The sequence below is a fragment of the Neoarius graeffei genome, chromosome 18 (assembly GCF_027579695.1).
Source record: "Neoarius graeffei isolate fNeoGra1 chromosome 18, fNeoGra1.pri, whole genome shotgun sequence".
Taxonomy (NCBI): Eukaryota; Metazoa; Chordata; class Actinopteri; order Siluriformes; family Ariidae; genus Neoarius; species Neoarius graeffei.
In genome coordinates, this window is record NC_083586.1 from 51,416,245 (window position 1) to 51,438,087 (window position 21,843).

General features: G+C 40.5%; 1 protein-coding gene across 1 annotated transcript in view; it reads left to right on the forward strand.

Annotated features, from left to right (window-relative positions):
• The window catches only part of pudp (pseudouridine 5'-phosphatase), a 61,425-nt gene extending 52,650 nt beyond the window's left edge, over positions 1-8,775 (forward strand). Inside the window, exon 4 of the mRNA XM_060899551.1 lies at positions 8,307-8,775. Within this exon, the coding sequence (XP_060755534.1) occupies positions 8,307-8,483 (177 nt within the window). The 3' untranslated portion in view covers positions 8,484-8,775. The remainder of the gene's footprint in view (positions 1-8,306) is intronic.
• The last annotated feature ends 13,068 nt before the right edge of the window (positions 8,776-21,843 follow it).

The window sequence follows — 21,843 nt, forward strand, 5'->3', positions numbered from 1 at the left end:
TTGGCCTTCCTTTTCTTTTCTTTTTTTTGGCCTTCCTCACTTTTTTCCTTGCTCTTCCTTGTTGTTCCTTTCATTGGTCTTCCTTTTCCTGGTTTTCTTTGGCCTTCCTTGCTTGGTCTTAATTGGTTTTCCTTTCCTTGGTCTTCCTCGGCCTTCCTTTCCTTGGTTTTCTTTGACCTTCCTTTCCTTGCATCTTCTTTGGCCTTGGTATTCCTGGCCTAATGTGTATCTGTATGGTACAAGTCAAGCACAGTATCTGATTGCTTTGTTTTCGATCTGTGTGTTGTGTTCTTTAGTATGCATTTCGGACTGTTGACTTTGTTTGCACCACTGCTCTTATTGATGCCATGAAAAGTTGTTCTGCTGTGGTCCTCCAGCTCTCTGTAGACGTTGATTGCTGTTATTGTTCTCTGAGCTGTTCAACCTCAAAATCTGTATAGAACTTGTGTGTAACTAAAATAATTACATCCTCAGCCGTAATCCAACATTCTACAACCTTTTGTTCAACTAATTTGCAGTACTATTTGATAAATGGTATCTTTGCCCCCACACGAAGTACTGGTCAAGCTGGCACTAATGAGACTTTGCAGTCTCTTTCAACCTAAATGTGAAATTGCATCTGTGTCTGGGCTTGATACCAAGGGAAATTGAACTCTTTGCCTCTGATCATCAGACTGCCTTTCCACTCATCTTCAGAATGAATAGCCAGTTTCCCATAGGCCAGAGTCCACATGATTCCCCCTGATTTACTGGCGCCAGGCATTAAATAATGGAACTAAAGCTGTGATGGCCAGATATTAGACTAGATCATTTTTAACTCAGTGTTTAAAGCCATCACTCACTATCTGTTCACATCTTGACACCTAAATAAACTGACTTATTCATTTCTCTTGTCTCTCTGTGCTTTTTTTCCCCCCTTTTAGCACAGATATGGTAATAAACCGTTCCACACACTCCCCTCTTAGGGCTGTCCTCTAGCATAGTCATCATTTACATTTTACTTTCATGTGTCCTGATGTGACATTTGGGGCTTTTGTGATGGAATGGCAATAGACGACTGGCTGCTAATGCTCCTAAAAGTATGGCTTGTGTTTGAGATTGTGGTTCCTGTGTGGGCTTAAGGCCTCTGCATGCTCTTGCGACAAGGCTTTCGCAGATAGCTTTTCGCAGACAGTTGTAATTTATCGTTGAGCGGGGAGTAATAGGCGTGCGCGATGTTATTCACCGGCACAACGCAAGGGGGCGCGAGGTCGCTAGGAGTAGTTGGTGGGTGTGGTTAGTGGAGTGTTTATCCTCCGGTTACTTATAATGACTAGAACTTTTTTTTTTAATATAATGACTAGAACTGGAGTCGCATAGATGTACGTACTTCCTCAATCAACCGCTCTTCATGCTGCTCCATCTTCGCTCGTGTTTTTAAAAATGCCGGTCGTGAAAACAAAACAAACCGGGAAAGTAGGGAAGCGGAAGTGCATGTACAGCGGATGTAGAGTGGACCAATCAGAGCCCTCTTGTCTGCGGCGCTGTCTGCGAGGCTTCTGCGGTGGTCACAATTTTTGGGAGGTGCGCGCAGAGCGTCTGCAAAGGTGGGGGGGCTACGCAGACACTGTCTGTGACGCTATCTGCGAGGACTGGGTTGTCAGCATAAATTGGCCTTAAGCATTACAACATAAATAAACAGTCTTGCATAAGTGGTTCCCAGAAAGCCTGTTTTGTTTTTTTGTTTTTTTTCATGGTTGATTTTGATTGCTTTTTACAGTGTCTTATATGTATAGAAAGGCATTCCATCGGTTCAATAAGTAATTAGCAGCTATAAGGAGTTCCAGAGAACCCTGAGATTGTCCTCACTGGTCTTATCGGCATTTCAATGCCTTCATAAAGTGTGCATGTATAAATCCAAGGCTACATTATGCAGTGCTCTATATGAGAGTTTGTGCCATGTTTTCTAGGCTCGCCTTCCTTCACTGGCACTGACAGGAATAGGTAATTTTAATGAGATTTTTCTTCTGCCTGACAGACCTCGGGGTATTTTCTTCCATATTGTGCTATCCCATATGAATGTGTCTTTATGATGTGAACTATTTTATGCACTGTAGCTGTTTGCTTATGTCTTATGCACTGGAGGCATAAGTCATAGGAACACACGCTGGTCATCTGGCATGTGACATTTTCCCAGAGCGCTGGAGCACAGATAGACTCCGATGTGTCAGGTCACGTCTGTATCATCATACACGGCTGCCAGCAGTTCATGGTAAGTGTTAAGGGCTCGTGTGTGGGTGTAGTCTGGTTGACAAGGATAGATGGATCAAGTGTTAAATGTCAGTCTTGACGTGTCTCTATCACATCTACCTTGGTTTCTATGCTGTCAGTGTGAATTTAAACAGATAACCACCAAGCACTACAGTATGTGGCAATCCGCTGAGATTTCATTCAAAGTTGTACCCAGAGATGATAGAAACATGTTGTTCTGAGATTTGCAGTTTGTCCGACGTTGATGTACAAAGATGTTTTATATCCCGTATTCTATCATATCTATCAAAATAAAAGTATGATTTTTTTTTTTAAATTGCCCTTCAAAAGGCTGCCAACTCTGACTGAAACTGGTGATCTGAGCATCCCTGTACTTTCACAGAGCACACACTCATGCATTTTCCACCCCATAATAGCCAGCTTAAGATACTGACTTTTACTTCGTGTCTATGCACACTCAGTGCTCGGTGACTCATAAAATAAGTCTGCATGGGCTTTTGGATATGTGTTGAGACAGGTAGGACAGAGAGGTGAAAATACCTCAAAAGTCTTTTTAGAAGTTATTTTAGCTCCAGGTAGGTAAGAGTTGGAGCAGATCCTGAGACTATCCCAAAAACGCTGGGTGCAAAGCAGGAATAAATCCTAGCTGGTAAAACCAGTTGAATTTCAGGGCAGCATGTACGTATACACTGACTGGCATGTTTTGGAAGGTGGGAAGAAACAGGAGAACCTGGTGGAAACTCACTCAGACATTGAGAGAACATGCAAAACTCTGCAGACTTTAACCCGAGCTCAGGATCCAAGCAGGGATTCTGGAGTTGTGAGGTGGCAGTGCCAGCTGTTGAATCGACTTCAAATAGTTGAGGATAAGAGTACAGTGGCCCATAAGTGCAAAAGACATGAACAAACATGAAAATAATGCAACTACACATCTGCATTCATTCAAAACGGAATCACATGCTCGTTGATGACCATACACGGCTTAAGAATTGAACTTTTTGGCTCAGCCTTTGGTGTAAAAACATACACCTGTCTGTATGTGTATGTTTAACCAAGTTCGAACGTATTTAAGAATGTAATTAGCGTGCCAGCCTCAGGTAGCGATTTCACAGTTGTGGTGTGGCACTACGCCGTACTAACTCTATAAGTGCCATGTTACATAACCCCAGTTCACAATGTAATCCTCCGTGGCTGAATGGTCTAGAGTGCTGTCCAGGAAAGGAATGGATTTTGCAACATCAGTTTGAATCCTGGTGTTTACGTATTTCTGAGAGGCCTATTTTTTCTATTTATATACCGTAGCTTGTATCTCCCAATGAGACAAAGGCTGAACTCAGACCTGCACAGGTCTCTAGTTCAGTCTGTTATCTAGCGAGCAAAATATATTTAGAAAATTTTGGTTTTGCTTTTGCCATGTTATTGTGTTGTGTTCCTGATTTTTATTATTATCTGTTTGGTCTTGCTGTTGTGTTTCTGAATTTGTGATCATGACAGGACAAAAGGCCCGAAAGGGGATTATGTCATGGCGATTTCCGTCCGTCCCTCTCTCCCAGGAAAGGGTACTCACGTTCTGAAATCAACTCCTCTCACAATATTTGAAGGAATTTCATGAAACTTGACAAAAAGCATTGTTATATGTTGGTAATATGCATATTGTAATTTAGTTAAATTCGGTCACATTTTACCAGAGTTACAGCCCTTGATTAACAAAATTATACTTGGACAATTTCATGAGAGTGTGTTTTCCTTCTGAAATCAACCCCTCTCACAATTTTTGGAGGAATTTCACGAAACTTGGCAAAAGGCCATGTTATATGTCAGTAGTACGTATATTGTTATTTTGTTCAATTCGGTCACATTTTACCAGTTTTGACCCTTGATTAAATAACTTGTACTTTGACAATTTCATGAGGGTTCTTCTGAAATCAACTCCTCTCACAATTTGTAGAGGAATTTCACCAAACTTGGCAAAGGGTCTTGTTATATGACAGTTATATGCATATTGAATTTTCGTTTAATGTGGGCAAATTTTCCCAGAGTTATGCCCTTGGTTATTAACAAACTTGTACTTTGGCAGTTTCATCAAGGTGTGCTTGCTTTCTGAAATCAACTTTCCTCACAATTTTTGGAGGAATTTCATGTAATTTGGCAAAAAGTTTTTATCCCCCACTGGCCGAAAGGCCCGAAGGGGGATTATGTCATGGCAATGTCCGTCTGTCCCGGGAAGGGTGCTCACCTTCTGAAATCAACTCCTCTCGCAATTTTTGGAGGAATTTCACAAAACTTGGCAGGATTCTTTGGTATATGTCAGTAATACGCATATTGCAATTTTGTTCAATTGAGCTGCATTTTACCAGAGTTATGGCATAGTTACCAGTGGGGAACTATTGTGCTCTCAGAGCACACTTGTTAATTTTGCTGTTGTACTTCCTAACTACACATGTTGCGTTTTTGGTTGTGAATGTATTTTTGTCCTTATGGGCCACTGTACAAGATAAATCTATATAATTTGAGCTTATTTGATCATATACACTCCTTCTTCTTCTTCTTCTGGCTGTTCCCGTTAGGGGTCACCACAGCCGATAATGTCCCTCCATCTCCTCTTGTCCTCTGTATCTTCTTCTGTAGTATCAACTATCCTTATGTCCTCCTTCACCACATCCATAAAGCTCATCTTTGCTCTTCCTCTTTTCCTTCTACCTGGCAACTCCATCTCCAGCACTCTTTTCCCAATATACTCTGGATCTCTCCTCTATGTATACATGTCCAAACCATTTCAATCTCACCTCTCTCACTTTGTCTCCAAGCTGTCCTGCATGTCCTGTCCCTCTAATATTCTCATTTCTAATCCTGTCCAACTTTGTCACTCCCAATGAGAATCTCAACATCTTCAACTGCTCCTTTCAGTTCAGCCTCCTGTCTCCAAACCATACATCATCACTGGTCTTACTACTGTCTTGTACACTTTCCCTTTTGCTCTTGCTGGCAACCTTCTGTCACAAATCACTCCTGACATCCTCCTCTCCTCCATCCATTCCAACCTGCTTGCTCTCTCTTCTTCACTTTTCTTCCGCACTCACCATTACTTTGTACAGTTGAACCCAGAGATTTGAACTCCTCTGCTTTGACCAACCTCTATTCCTCTATTTCATCATCATCATCATCACTAATGTCACTGAAATCATGATCAAATCCACCACTGAGGTGCTTTTGATTGCTAAAGGTTTGAAGAAGTGCCTCATTGTCTCTGGAGCTCTGACTTACCATCTTCTTCTGAGACGGCTCTCATCGTCATAATTAGTGGTGTTTGGGTGAATGTCCCTGTCTTTTCACTCCTCAGCTGCCAGCATGATTGACATGCATTCTGCAGCTGATTCAAACAGAAGCTGTGACTAATTACCATCTCTTTCCTGTCATCCTTTACCATCCCAAATACGAAGAGCACGGTGCTGCTCCACTTCACACATCAGACACCAGCAAAGCCAATATTAGCTTTGGCTGCACAATGCTGTGCTTTTGTGTTTTACTTCTGTCCCCCTTTTTTCCACTCTCACAATGTGGGAATTAGTGATTATAGGTCATTCGTAGGGTTCTTTTGTGTAATTAGGAGTTTTAACGTTTTAAATTGAGGACCTCGACACAATAGAATTAGCTGAGCTTCCTTTTCTGAAGTGTGCAGCATTTCAGCCGGCCTTTGTACGTGACGCTTCGACTCGGGTGCAACATCACACAAAGGCAATTAGATCCATTCATGTAGAAGTCCAGTGGGTTCATTAATTTAACCCTTTTTTTATTATTATTCCTGAGTGCAGTTCCGAATCCGCTCTACAAACCAGCTTGCAACTTACAAAGGAAGTACAATATCACAATAAAGACTTCTCAGAGAAAAAGTTTTTCGTGTACCAGTTTGAGTTAACGTGCACCTTCTGTGTGTGAAGTGTCGCAGCAGGACTGCCTGTCAAGAGGCTGAGTTGTAAGATGCAACTTGTAGCAGGTATTGAACTGCCACAATGGGGCATCTGGGTCTTGATGGGTAACTCTCAGCATGGTGCCTTGTACTCCGGTTTCTATAAGAATGATGAGTGCAGAATGGGAAACAAGAGGGCAGAAAGTAAATGTGTGTTTAGATCTGAAAGTAAATGTGTGTTTAGATCTGAAAGTAAATGTGTGTTTAGATCTGAAAGTAAATGTGTGTTTAGATCTGAAAGTAAATGTGAGTTTAGATCTAATAACAAACATCGATTTTACTGCAGTGGCAGCCTTTTCAAAGCCTTCTGTAAACTCAGAGATGATGAATGAAGTGCATACTTGTACAGAATCATGGAAACTTTACCAACATTTTATAGCACCTTTTAATCCTTTACTTTTATTTTATTTGTCTCCAGCAATAAGAACCATTTCCTCCACAGTGGATTGCATGGAATAATTTTTTTTAATGCAGTCCACAGTATAAATCCTGTTGTTCTGTTAGTTTTATAGTTACAGTAAAAAAAATCAATATATATATACACACACACACACACACACACACAGTGGTGCTTGAAAGTTTGTGAACCCTTTAGAATTCTCTATATTTCTGCATAAATATGACCTAAAATATCATCAGATTTTCACACAAGTCATAAAAGTAGATAAAGAGAACCCAGTTAAACAAATGAGACAAAAATATTATACTTGGTCATTTATTTATTGAGTAAAATGATCCAATATTACATATCTGTGAGTGGCAAAAGTATGTGAGCCTTTGCTTTCAGTATCTGGTGTGACCCCCTTGTGCAGCAATAACTGCAACTAAACGTTTCCGGTAACTGTTGATCAGTCCTGCACACCGGCTTGGAGGACTTTTAGCCCATTCCTCCATACAGAACAGCTTCAACTCTGGGATGTTGGTGGGTTTCCTCACATGAACTGCTCGCTTCAGGTCCTTCCACAACATTTCGATTGGATTAAGGTCAGGACTTTGACTTGGCCATTCCAAAACATTACCTTTATTCTTCTTTAACCATTCTTTGGTAGAACGAATTGTGTGCTTAGGGTCATTGTCTTGCTGCATGACCCACCTTCTCTTGAGATTCAGTTCATGGACAGATGTCCTGACATTTTCCTTTAAAATTCGCTGGTATAATTCAGAATTCATTGTTCCATCAATGATGGCAAGCCGTCCTGGCCCAGATGCAGCAAAACAGGCCCAAACCATGATACTACCACCACCATGTTTCACAGATGGGATAACGTTCTTAAGCTGGAATGCAGTGTTTTCCTTTCTCCAAACATAACGCTTCTCATTTAAGCCAGAAAGTTCTATTTTGGTCTCATCTGTCCACAAAACATTTTTCCAGTAGCCTTGTGGCTTGTCCACGTGATCTTTAGCAAACTGCAGATGAGCAGCAATGTTCTTTTTGGAGAGCAGTGGCTTTCTCCTTGCAACCCTGCCATGCACACCATTGTTGTTCAGTGTTCTCCTGATGGTGGACTCATGAACATTAACATTAGCCAATGTGAGAAAGGCCTTCAGTTGCTTAGAAGTTACCCTGGGGTCCTTTGTGACCTTGCCGACTATTACACGGCTTGCTCTTGGAGTGATCTTTGTTAGTCGACCACTCCTGGGGAGGGTAACAATGGTCTTGAATTTCCTCCATTTGTACACAATCTGTCTGACTGTGGATTGGTAGAGTCCAAACTCTTTAGAGATGGTTTTGTAACCTTTTCCAGCCTGATGAGCATCAACAACGCTTTTTCTGAGGTCCTCAGAAATCTCCTTTCTTCGTGCCGTGATACACTTTCACAAACGTGTTGTGAAGATCAGACTTTGATAGATCCCTGTTCTTTAAATAAAACAGGGTGCCCACTCACGCCTGATTGTTATCCCATTGATATGATGAGAAATGCGAGAGCTTTTGTAATATTTATTACTTTAAAACCAAAACCTGTTTTGAACATCTCATTTACCTATTCTTTTGTCCCAAATGAATATGACTGGACTCCTCGACTGTTCTTCATGGCATAACGTGTTACGAATTTGAGTTAATGGTGAAAACGTGTTTTTTTCTTTGCAGTGTCTGGTTTTCGAAGACGCGCCCAACGGAGTGAAAGCAGGCTTGGTGGCCGGCATGCAAGTGGTCATGATTCCTGATCCGAACCTGGACCGTAGACTTACACAAGAAGCCACACTGGTGCTTGACAGCATGGAGGACTTCAGACCCGAGCTCTTTGGCCTTCCTGCTTACAATTAAATGTCATAGCTTTCCCACAATCAGACAATCTAAAACTGTATCAAGCTGTTATGAACAGATCTATCAAGTCCGTTCTTATGAATCATGTAAACACTGATGACCAGTTTGTTGGAGTGATTTTTTAATGTAACAAATACATAGTTTTCATTCATATCAGATTCGAGATGTTTAAGGAATGAACTGAAAAGAAGAGACACTTCAGTGTACAGTTGAGTCTGATCATAAATATAAAGAAAATGAAACAATGCTCTGTCTATTATGATTCAGAATAAAGTGTTGTGGTTTGACAGTGCTTATTATGTTTTTCAGGAAATTTGATTGAATGCAAGTGTAATCTGATTGGTGCAGCTTAATGAGCCAATCACAAGCCTTGAACACTCAGCGCACCCATTATGCGCTCAACGCCGATGGCTCTAACAGCTCCCAAACTGATTTTGATTATGCTGCTCAATTAGGCGCAATCAAGCCATTAGACCACATTGGTGTTTTCATCTTGCACTTTTGCCCCGCCCCCCCTTCGCAAAATTAGTCGCGGTGTTCTATATTTAACACACCAATGATATGTTATCCAAAGGCAATGTTAGTCCTCAATTATTGTTGTTTCATTTAACCGTGTTTCATTCCTTATTTTATTTTAATGCTTTGTGTGTGTGTGCATATCTCTCTCTCTCATATATATATATATATATATAATATAAAATATACAGTGGTATGCAAACGTTTGGGCACCCTTGGTCAAAATTGCTGTTACTGTGAACAGTTAAGCAAGTTGAAGATGAAATGATCTCCAAAAGGCATAAAGTTAAAGATGACTCATTCCCTTAATATTTTAAGCAAAACAATTTTTTTTATTTTCATCTTTTACATTTTCAAAATGACAAAAAAGGAAAAGGGCCCGAAGCAAAAGTCTGGGCACCCTGCATGGTTAGTACCCTCTGGCAAGTATCACAGCTTGTAAACACTTTTTTTAGCCAGCTAATAATCTTTCAGTTCTTACCTGGGGGATTTTCGCGCATTCGTCCTTGCAAAAGGTTTCCAGTTCTACAAGTTTCTTGGGCTGTCTTGCATGCACTGCTCTTTTGAGATCTATCCACAGATTTTCAATGATGTTTAGGTCAGGGGACTGTGAGGGCCAGGGCAAAACCTTCAGCTTGTGCCTCTTGAGGTATTCCATTGTAGAGTTTGAGGTGTGTTTTGGATCATCGTCTTATTGTAGGACCCGTCCTCTTTTTAACTTCAACTTTTTTACAGATGGTGTGATGTTTGTTTCCAGAGTTTGCTGGTATTTATTCGAATCCATGCTTCCCTCAACCAATGAAATGTGCCCTGTGCCACTGGCTGCAACACAACCCCAAAGCATGATCGATCCACACCCATGCTTCAGAGTTGGAGAGGTGTTCTTTTCCTGGAATTTGGCACCCTTTTTTCTCCAAACATACCTTTGCACATTGTGGACAAAAAGTTCTATTTTGATTTCATCAGTCCACAGGACTTGTTTCCAAAATGCATCAGGCATATTTAGATGTTCATTTGCAAAATTCAGACGCTGAATTTTGTGGCAAGGACACAGGAAAGGTTTTCTTCTGATGACTCTCCCATGAAGGTCATATTTGTTCAGGTGTTGCTGCATAGTAGAACAGTGCACCAGCACTCCAGGGTCTGCTAAATCTTTCTGAAGGTCTTTTGCAGTCAAACAGGGTTTTTTTTTTTACAGTATTTGCCTTTCTAGCAATCCAACGAGCAGTTCTTTCAGAAAATTTTCATCTTCCAGACCTCACCTTGATTTCCACTGTTTCTGTTAACTGCCATTTCTTAATAACATTACAATCTGAGGAAACAGTTACCTGAAAACACTTTGCTATGTTCTTGTAGCCTTCTCCTGCTTTGTGAGCATCAATTATTTTATTATGCAGAATGCGAGGGAGTTGCTTAGAGGAGCCCATGGCTGTTGATTTTAGGGACAAGTTTGAGGAGTCAGAATTTATACAGCTTTGAAATTTGCATCATCTGACCTTTCCTAATGAAGAATTTGAACAAGCCACAGCTCAATAAGCTAATTAAGGTCTGGAACCTTGGTAAAAGTTACCTGAGAACTCAAATGTATTGGGGCGCCCAAACTTTCACATAGTGTTCCTTTTCTTTTTTCACTCTCCAATTGTACAAAAAAAAATTATACACAAATCCTGTAGAAAGCGCTGAAAAGAAATGTGTCATCTTTACCTTTATGCCTTTTGGTGATCAGTTCATCTTCTGCTCACTTAATTATTCACAGTAACAGACATTTTCAGTAAGGGTGCCCAAACTTTTGCATGCCAGTGTGTATATATATATGAGAGAGAGAGAGCAGGCAGCATGGTGGTGTAGTGGTTAGCACTGTTGCCTCACAGCAAGAAGGTTCTGGGTTCCAGCCCAGTGGCCGGTGAGGGCCTTTCTGTGTGGAGTTTGCATGTTCTCCCCGTGTCTGCGTGGGTTTCCTCCGGGTGCTCCGGTTTCCCCCACAATCCAAAGACAGGAAGGTTAGGCTAATTGGTGGCTCTAAATTGACCATAGGTGTGAATGGTTGTTTGTCTCTGTGTCAGCCCTGTGATGACCTGGTGACTTGTCCAGGGTGTACCCAACCTCTCGCCCATAGTCAGCTGGGATAGGCTCCAGCTTGCCTGCGACCCTGTAGAACAGGATAAGCGGCTACAGATGATGGATGGATATATATTATATTATATATACCCCCCCCCCCGTTATGTTAGGTAAGTGGTAGAAAAGCATTCTTACTTCTCATCCATGCAGTTTATTTTTTTTTATTTATTAAACTGCTTTTCCAGCTCTTCAACACTCAACCACAAACCCAGAGGGTTTTATTAAAATGCCAAAGATATTTTAAAGTTCCGTGCAGCGTAATCCAATAAAAAGGATCTGAAACCAGGCATCTTTCAGCTCGTACCTGGGTTCGGCTGCTGTACATTGCACGTCTTCCCTTGGTTTTTGTCCGAGACACTGTTTGCTCTCTTTGTGAAGCCCTTGGGTATGAAACACATTTCCACCTTCTCTTTTTTTACTCTGCATAGGTTATGGACCTTTCATCTTCTCATCCTTAAAGATGAAGGATGGGGGGAACTGGAAGGCTTGTTCTTCAGCGTGACTTTTACCCATGGGTTTTTTACATACTGTTCAGCACAGGAAACCTGAAGGCAGGGGTTTGAAGTGTGAGAGCTGCCTGAGTGTGTGTGGGTTGTTGTGGGTATCTTTATGAAGAACAGATTTGCAACATGAACAAAAAAAAAAGTCAATGGTGTTTGAAAGTGCATTTGGGATACATGTGTTACTTTGATGAACAAGCACATAACACACAAGAAGAAAAATGAGGCTGGTGATAACAAAGAGCCATTTCCATTACTGTTTGTGTGCGTGATTAAAAAAAAAGTGAACAAAAGGACTGAGCAGGTGGCGTGACAGATGAAGTCGATGTGTGGGAGAACATCTAAATGACTGCTCAACTTATGAATGTATGAACTGAATCATGGGTTGTTTTGATCACCTGTTTGAGGAGAAAATGACACTGGCACTTGCACCATTTTACTAGGAACACCTTTACCTCTGCTCTTTCATGCCATTATCAAATCAGCCGATCAGGTAGCAGGAGTGCAGTGCATACAATCATGCAGATACAGGTCAAGCAAGAGTTTCAGTTAATATTCACATCATCATGCAATCTCAGTGACTTTGACTATGGCATCGTTGTATCACAAACGTTTACAAAAAAACATTCAAACATGAGCAGAAGTGGGCAGAAACCCACTGTTGCTGATGAGAGAGGTCAGAGAAGAATGAACAGACTGGTTTGAGCTGACTGCAAGCCTATATGGGACATGGATTTTTACCTGGGCATAATTATGTATAAAGGACATAAGAAATGCCATCTAAATCACTGCAGGGCGTCAAAAATGTGAAAATCATCACATTATTCAAGTTTTTTTATACATCAGCGTAAAACAAGGATTCGTTAATGAGCTAGGTGGTCACGTGACCCGTGACGCAACAAAAACTTTCCAAGGAGCCAGCGCTTGGGAATCTAATGTAAACAGGTTACCGAAATGGACACCATCGACAGTGATATTCCCGATGTTTCACAGAGATGTGAAGTTAGACCCTATCAATTCGAACCGATAGCTGGAAATTCACATGAACATGGATCTTGTCTTTACTCTGACGGGTCAGATGATTGAGAGTGAGAGTTCATTCAATCCCCATGAAACTGAAAGTGGTCGGCTGGATAACACTTCCTGGTAAGTTAAAAACAATTCTGCTCAAAGGCTAATGATCTGTTGAAAGAAGTATTATTTTTGTATCATACATTGAAAGTTCATCATAGATCTAGCTAAAGTCCGTTGCAAGCTAGTTTTTTTTTTGCTGATATTTTTCGAGATTGATTGAGATACAATGCTTCCAGAGTCCGAGATGAAAACATTCAAAATGGCGAAACGAGTCAGAATTACGATAATCAATAATTGATACACCCAAAATTATAATACTAATCCTTACCTCGGCTTTCAGTCGTTTAGCGCAGAGGTGTTCAACAGGGGGGTCGCGAAATCGCACCGGATCACTCATATCAACAAAAATATTCCTGCCCTGTCCCCTGGCCTCCATGCAGGGATGCAAACAGCGCGCCTTTCGGCGGATGCCGCCTTTTTCACGGCTGAATCGCGCAGATCCGATTTTTTTTTTAAAAATAGCGATATTAATTCATGAAACATGAAGTATAAGGATGAGAAAAAAACAGTTTAAATCGGGAAGCTGCGCACATTTGTGCAGCCTGGCGCAAATGTGCGCAGCTTCCCGATTTAAACTGTTTTTTTTCCCTCATCCTTATACTTCCTGTTTCATGTATTAATATCGCTCAGTACCTGAGTATTAATGTTGAAAGAATCCTCAGTGAAATGGTCCGAACACAGTTTGTGGGAAACAGTAGGTGCAAAATTTTTTCAACAGGTGTTCTGTAAGCCCGGATAAGTTGAGTTTACTTAAAAAATTTGAGGAAAGTGGTTGCCTTAAAAAAATTAAGTAATGTATAATCAAAACTTGAGTGAATTAAACTTAAATGCTTGATGGGAATGGAATTGCTATTTTAAGTACAACACACTAGATACCAAGTTGATTTAACTTAAAATCTTTTGCTAAACCAATTGCTTTGTATAATCATTAAATGTATCATATTAAGTTCAGGGGCAGCACAGTGGTGTAGTGGTTAGCGCTGTCGCCTCACAGCAAGAAGGTCCTGGGTTCGAGCCCCGGGGCCGGCGAGGGCCTTTCTGTGTGGAGTTTGCATGTTGTCCGCGTGGGTTTCCTCCGGGTGCTCCGGTTTCCCCCACAGTCCAAAGACATGCAGGTTAGGTTAACTGGTGACTCTAAATTGACCGTAGGTGTGAATGTGAGTGTGAATGGTTGTCTGTGTCTGTGTCAGCCCTGTGATGACCTGGCGACTTGTCCAGGGTGTACCCCGCCTTTCACCCGTAGTCAGCTGGGATAGGCTCCAGCTTGCCTGCGACCCTGTAGAAGGATAAAGCGGCTAGAGATAATGAGATGAGATATTAAGTTCATTACACTAAATGCCAAGTTGGTTTAATGCAATATAAATAGCAATATTAACTTTAATGAACAAAAAAAGAAAACAAATGTACATTCTTTTTCTCTTTTATTTTACTGTAGATAGCACATTTACAAAAAAAAAGGAGCAGAAAAAAACAATCAAATCCTGGATTCACAAGACTGACAGCATGGTGTTCATCTTTCTTAATGGCAGGACTGAGAAAATATGCATATACTATATAAGATTTTCACTGACAGAAATATTTACTTTCAGAGAGAGAGGGAGAGAGAGACAGGAGGGCAGAGAGAGAGAGGATGGAAAAGGTAAGCAATAGTGATGAACTGACACACCAAAAACCTACTTAACCAAATAACATGTCCAAATAAATCCAAACAAATGACAGTAACTGGATCATTAACCCATGATATCACTGCCCACATCATCAGACAAAGTGAAAACAGCGCACAAACGGCAGCACACTTATCTAAAAGAGCAACATTAAAAACTAAGCACCTGATATCTGGAACAGCAGAATACTGTATCTGGAACAGTAGCATAACTACTTGAAACCCCTTAGACTTCAAGCTGATTTTTCAGAGTCTGAATTTTGGGTGCCAGCTCACTTTTACCCAGGTTGAACATCACCTGCTGGACAAAGTAAAAAGTGTTTTTCATGTATTTTGGATAATCCAGGTGTAGGGCGTACTGTATATCAGCCCAAAAAGGACACAGAAGGCCTGAGGAAGGTTGGGCAGCTCGTCCATCACCACACTGCCTTCCAGGATGATTCCTACTCTGGACGGGTTCAGCTGAGGACTTTCTTCATCAATGCAGAGGATTCCCACTGGAGTCTGACTGTATAAGTCCTTGCAAGTTGCATCCTGACAAGAGAAAGATTGACAGTACAGGACACAATCATACCAGTTAGATATTTAAAATGAAAAGCCTCAGAAAATAAGTGAACTGAATGTAATTATTGAAAGGACAATAAAGACTGGTCATATTTGGATCTGAGTGTTGCAAGTGCTAATTCCAAAACTGTCTGTTTGGTACCTTGGCAACTAAGGAAACTTGAAGGGGTTTGAGTGCACTTTTTGGAATAACCAAGATTTAACAAAAAACTTGGGCTAAAACATTTAATTAAACTTCCAATTAACTAAGCCATTTCGCTTTGTTTGATCCGAATAATGAACTAACCTAGCCCATTTCAGTTCATGGTCGTCTCAAAATGCAACAGCACTTACCAAATTGAGTGAACAGTGATACACCAACGGACCGTCGCCTTCCTTTCTCTCTCCTTGTCCCTTGTGCTGCGCAACGTGGAAGACCGCGTTTTCTGTGCTGTCGGTCGGGTGTTCAATGCAGCTAACAGCTAGTGAGCACTTAGCTAATGGGGGAAGAACGTCAATTCTAACGTTAGCTACTTAATCGTACAATAAATAATGATTAAACCTATGATATGGTTGTGCTGTATACTTACATTATCCGAAAAGTTTTCAAAAAAAAGTGTCCCATTCCAAATCCAGAGAGCTCTCCACAGTGACAAAAGCAACTTAGCCAACAGATGAAAATGACGTGAAATTGGTAAAATATCACCTGTAACTATCAAACTGTAAAACACACGATTTCCACTGCTCTTAAAGTTAAAACAAACATTCCCACTGACAGTCAGGATCCAAAATACTAAGTTCAGAGAACAAACGTTGGCTGAAGCTCACTCTGAATTTTACCAAACCTCACGTAACTGCTGCTGATCTGGGAAAGTTAAAATGGCGGCTTCACAACTCTGCGCAGATTAAAAAAGAGGTGTGGTCATGACTAAAACTTAGAATTTTAAGGCCATTCAACTTAAACTTATTAACACTTTTGACTATGTGTACAAATTAGTAGAATATACTTAATATTTTTTAGTAATGCAATCAAACTTAAATTTTTACGTACACTGTAATTAAAACATTTAATTAAATGCAAAGTCCAGGCTTACAGTGTACCTCTTGGATTTGTCCTACCAAGCCTACTGCGCATGCGCAGGTGAGCCCACACTTTCCTCAGCTTCGGGTCCTTGGGGAATGCAAAGAAACTTACTCCAGGGCATTTCCCATTGGAATTATTGCAACCATAAGCAGCACAATACACTATGATGTCCAATGTACTTTAAAGACTATAAAAACAATTTTCTTATCATCCACTTCTCCATTCACCTACCCGCTTGTGCTGTGCCCGAAAGTTTTTGTGACGTATGATCACGTGACAGCGGCTCTTCCGGTTGCAAAAAATGCATATCGGAAGTCGAGCAGAAATGCCATACAATCATCACGAATATAACGATTTTGCTGAATTTAATAGATGATTTTGTATTTGTTGATGCAATTAATTCGTATTTTTAATGGAAAGAAACTGATATAGCGTGCTTTTATGTTTCATGTCCCATATCCTTTAACTCAAATAAACACTACACACATGGTGAGCAGAAAAGCATGGCTTGTTGAAGGTTTGAGGTGGATGGGCTTTAAAACAGCAGAAGACCACATCGGGTTCCTCTCCTGCCAGCCAAGAACAGGAATCTGAGGCTACGGTGAGCACAGGCTTATGGAAACTGGCTGCTTGAAGATAAAGATTAGCAAAGCAATGTCTGGTCTTGCGAGAGACTATTCGGTGTAAAAGTCAGGATCAGGAGATTGTCATGGAAGTCTGTATCTCAAAAGTAGGCAAAAAATATACTTATGTAAAAGAAGTTGCCTTAAACGCTTTTATTGCACAGAAACAATGCAAGCATGAGTGAAAAACACTGACCTCTGAACTTCTGTTAACAGTTTTTAAGTTGGGTCCTTTTGGGAGACCCATCCCAGGACCGTCCCAAAACAAAATGCCAGCTCCTATTAAAATCATTGTAAACAAACAAACAACAACAAAAAATTTCTTTGTTTGAAACACAGACTTCTGATTGGCTGGCCAATATGGGGCTACTCATGGACTAAAACATATTTCCTGTTATTTTTCAGAAGAAAACAGACATACTAGCATTTGGCATTTGTAGTACGTCCCTGACGTAGGTGGAATACTGAAGCGTGGCAGGCAGGAAATGAAGTTAACACAGACTTTATTTTGTGTTTTGTTTTGTTTTTTACTTTCGCTTTTCAGCTTTGGCTTGACACACACACGTACAACACACAGATATGCTCTGGTCGGGAGAGAGAGCCCCTCTCTTCACTCTCTCCCTCCTTTTCTCCCTTCCATCATCACTGCAAAACAAGCACATACAACATTAATCAACAACAGGTGTACTGACCAGAGGTGGAAAAAGTACTGAAAAATTGTAATTAAGTAAAAGTATCTTTACTTTGCTTAAATTCTACTCAAGTAAAAGTACCCATCTAAAAATCTACTCCTGTAAAAGTAAAAAAGTACTCAATTTAAAATGTACTTTGAGTAAAAGTTACTTAGTTACTTTCAATTATTTGATGTGAAAAAAAGAAAGGACAAGTCATAAATCAAATTGTTTTTAATGAACTATTAGTCCACATGATAACCTTTCAGGCAGTATAATGTATGAAGCTTTGTTTGGACTACCCCATAAAACATTTTCAAGTACAAGTGGCATAACTTGTAAATTCTATCATCCATTTTTTTTTCTTTACTGACAAATGCCAGCTATTAAAGCCACTAAAGCAGACTTACTAAATGACACATATGAAACGTAAACCAACCAAACTCAAAGTGTCCTGGGCTCTCACGATTTAAAGACAGCTAAGCGATTCCTCAGTAACACTGTGCTCTTCCTTATATAGAAAATATAATTGACAAATTAACTGCATAATGTTTACAACCTGTCGAGAAGTAATGTGCAAACTATTTTGAGACCACCCCATAAAACATTTTTAAGCAAAGTGCCAAATTCTGAATTGTATGTATGGTCCAACTCAAACACCACAATAAAAAAAGAAAAGAAACCCAAAATCAAAGTATCCAAGACAGTGAAAATGTTTTGATGGCCTATCAGTGACCTCCCAAAGCTCTAGTCTAGGCTACAGCTAACAACCCAGGAGCTAGTCTATACATGAATTAGGATTTTTTCATAAGAGACCAATTGCAACTAAAACCATGCACTCGTATTATTTCTGACTGTCGTTCTGATAAAACAAATTTGTAAACGTGAGGTGATTCATTTCATTTAGGCTACTTCACTTGAAACGTTAGTGATCAGTATGGATGCTAGGCGGCCAAAAGAATTGATAATGAAGGCACATTTTACTTAACAGTGGAAGGTTTTAACCAAACAATAAATATAACATTTGGGATACACAGGTAAATGCACATATCTACTTACCACCACATGCTTCCGCAGATTTGATGTGGAAGTTTTGTAGACTGATAGCTCTATATGGCAGGGCAGGCACATTTTGCATTGCATTATTATGTTATTGCCTCGTTTGCGTTTGAATGCAAAGTACTGGCTGAGATACGGCCAAGGATTTCCCTCTCTGTCCGGCGCATCTGTTCCATGGGAATTCTCTTCTTGGCAATCCTCAACCTCCTCCATGACCTCCTCCATCTCTTGCTCGGCTACCTCGGCACCAGCCATCATCCAACGATACATGTAGGCTAATATGGATATTTCGCGCCTGCGCCAGTTTCCTTTCAGTTCAGGCCAATTGGGTTTTTTTTTCCCTGCATTTAATTTTTTTACTCAGTAACGGGCGGTTTTCGAATGTAGCGAAGTAAAATACTTGGTTCAAAATGTACTTGAGTAAAAGTAAAATTACCCATTTAAAAAACTACTTAAAAATTACAAATTACACAAAAAACTACTTAATTACAGTAATGTGAGTAAATGTAATTCGTTACTTTCCACCTCTGGTACTGACTTTGCCATATACCTTCCCTGGCCCCGCCCTCCATTAACAAACTGACACTTGGCCACGCCCCCGCTGCCACAGCATTCTACAGATTTTACTACTTAATGATGAGTCTGTTTTGTCACACGAAATGTCTTTACAGTGATAATCAGTGGTGGTGACTCAAGATGATCACATACACATGAAGTCCTCTAAACATTTAAACTCAAAGTGTACTTTGGCTCAGCTTAAAGGAGCTTAGTGTTAAAATATCTACCAAGTATAACAATCATAACTTCACACCAAATAATACAATTTCATCACGATGTCAAAAATAATTGCAGCAAGCTAAAACAGTTGTGTGTGTGGGGGGGCCCATAAAAAAACCTTTCTAAACTAGTCAACAATGGATCAAAGCAGGCTTGTAGTACTTGAGTCCAGGACTCGGACTCGAGTCCGACTTGTGCCCTAATTTTAAGGACTCGTAACTCGACTTGGACTTGAGCACTGATGACTCGGACTTGGACTCAGACTCATGAATTAACTGCATTAGGACTCGTAAATTGGAGACGAGGACTCAGAGTTTTTCTTTATTTTTTGTAACATGCCATAATAATTTGGCACAAGATATTTATGTCTACATTAATTTCATACTAAATTTGTGTGAGTGTCACACCTACATGCCTTGGTGTGTGCATCAGGTAGATTTTCGGGCGCGCTCCGGACAGCGCGCACGCCAAGCGGACTCTTGTTCGCACGCGCTGTACAACTCGCACCTGCACAGGATTAAGGCGCAATCAGCACACCTAAATAAAAACTGTGAAAACACACTTACTTTGCAAAGTATTGACTTGCATTGCTGACACATTACCCAGCCTTATTTCCTTGTTTGGTTTCCTGGTTTCCTGTTTCTTGTCTTTGATTCTGCTGAGTCTACGAAAGCCTGTTTGTGCCTCGCTTGACCTGTTGCCTGTTTCATCGTTTTACAATTTTGCCTGCCGTTCTGGTTTGTTTACCTGTCTTTACTTGTATTAATAAACGCACCTTCTGCACTTACATCCATCTCCCAACCATCTCTGACAGAATACTTCACACTCCCTGATAAAGAGAAGCACATTCACCTGTTCATATGTCACGTTCAGGAACAAACTAATGTTAATGGCACTGAAACAGCCACCGTCAAATGGTGCGGTGGGAGTGTTGTTCTCAGATTCGACTTGGATCAATAGTGGACTCGACTTAAATTTTTTTTTAATGACTTGGGCTTGACTCGGACTTGAACACTGGGGACTCGAGGTTTAGTGACTTAACTACAACACTGGATCAAAGGAAGCTAACTGTCTACAGAGACACAAATCTTCACACTTTTTGGTGCTTCCAGAGACAGCCATTTCTGAAATACTCAAACCAGGTGTTGATCTGGCACCAACACCCATGCTATGGTCAAAGTCACTGAAATCACAGTTTTCCCCCCATTCTGATATTTAACCTCAGCTACTGCAATATGACTGGCTGATTGGATAAATGCTTGAATGTGCAAATGTCCAGGGTTTTTTTATGTCATCTTACTGCTTCATTTAAACCATAGAAGCATCGAGGTGAACTTTGAACTTTAACATCTTGCAATCATGAGCCAAAAGAAGATATGAGATTGGACTAATTGCTATGCAAATGACTTGGGACAACCAGATTTCATGTCCAGCTTTTTATCTTAGCTTTTTATTCATAGTGAACAAAACTAGGTTTAAGAACCAGAGCATAAAAAATAAACTTTACTTCAAATTTACTTTTGCAGCAAAAGTTTTCATTTGCTCTGTTCATTTAAACTTCATGATGTTGACTAAAGCTATATCACACAACTCTGAATCCTGCCGCTTGATGCACTACACACATCAACTGAGGAGCCATGTGGATAACTGTAGCATGATTTGTATGTTTCAGGCACAAAATTCAGCACAAAGCTGTCATATACTGTAGATTTCCTGCCTCAAGTCACTTCATACACAAGAAATATTTCTTTGAGAAGTTTCTGAGCAACCAAAACACACTGCAGCTTCCATAAAGAAGTCAAGAATGGATCTATCATTTGTTCACCCCTGCTGTTTTTTATTAACCTCACTTGTTGATCATAGACCTGCTAGCAGTTCCTCCTGTTAGCTGTTTACTGGCCCACATTAGTTTGAATAGCAAGGCAGATTTATTTCCTCTTGGCAGAGGGATGACTGAAGGAAATTAAGGTTGTTTGTGAGAGCAATTACCTCTCAGCACGGTGGTGCAGTGCTTAGCACTGTCGCCTCACAGCAAGAAGGTTCTGGGTTCAAGCCCAGTGGCCAACAGGGGGCTTTCTGTCTGGAGCTTATATGTCCTGGTGTCTGCGAGGGTTTCCTCTGGGTGCTCCAGTTTCCCCCACAGTCCAAATAGATGACTTGCAACCACATGATCAAAATGTCATGAGCGTCTGCCATGATGGTGGACATACAAAGCAACTCGGATGGCAGCCGCTGAAACCATGTCTGTAAACAATGCTGAATTTTCTCAGTATTACCATGATTTGAACAGTCCAGCGAAGATTCGATACAAAAAGAAGATAGATATGTATGGGTTTGACCCATATTATTTTAAAAAGTCAGACTTTTCTGAAGATAAGACACTTCTACCAACCATCGAGTTTCCAGATATCACCTTCTATCTGGTTTGGGTGCCAAAGAATCAAGTCTGAACTTGGACAAAACATAGCCCATTTCCTGAGTAGGTGCCCAGTCTGGATTGTTTCTATCGTATAATTTTGCTTGCGGTCCTAGAAGCGAAATGGTAATACACATGCTCAAATTATAACAATTACCGAGTGAACCATGACAAGAGAACGCTCATTTTATAACAAAATTCTAGCAACACAAAATAAAATTCTTCCATGATATTATTGAGAAAGCTTTTGAATCGC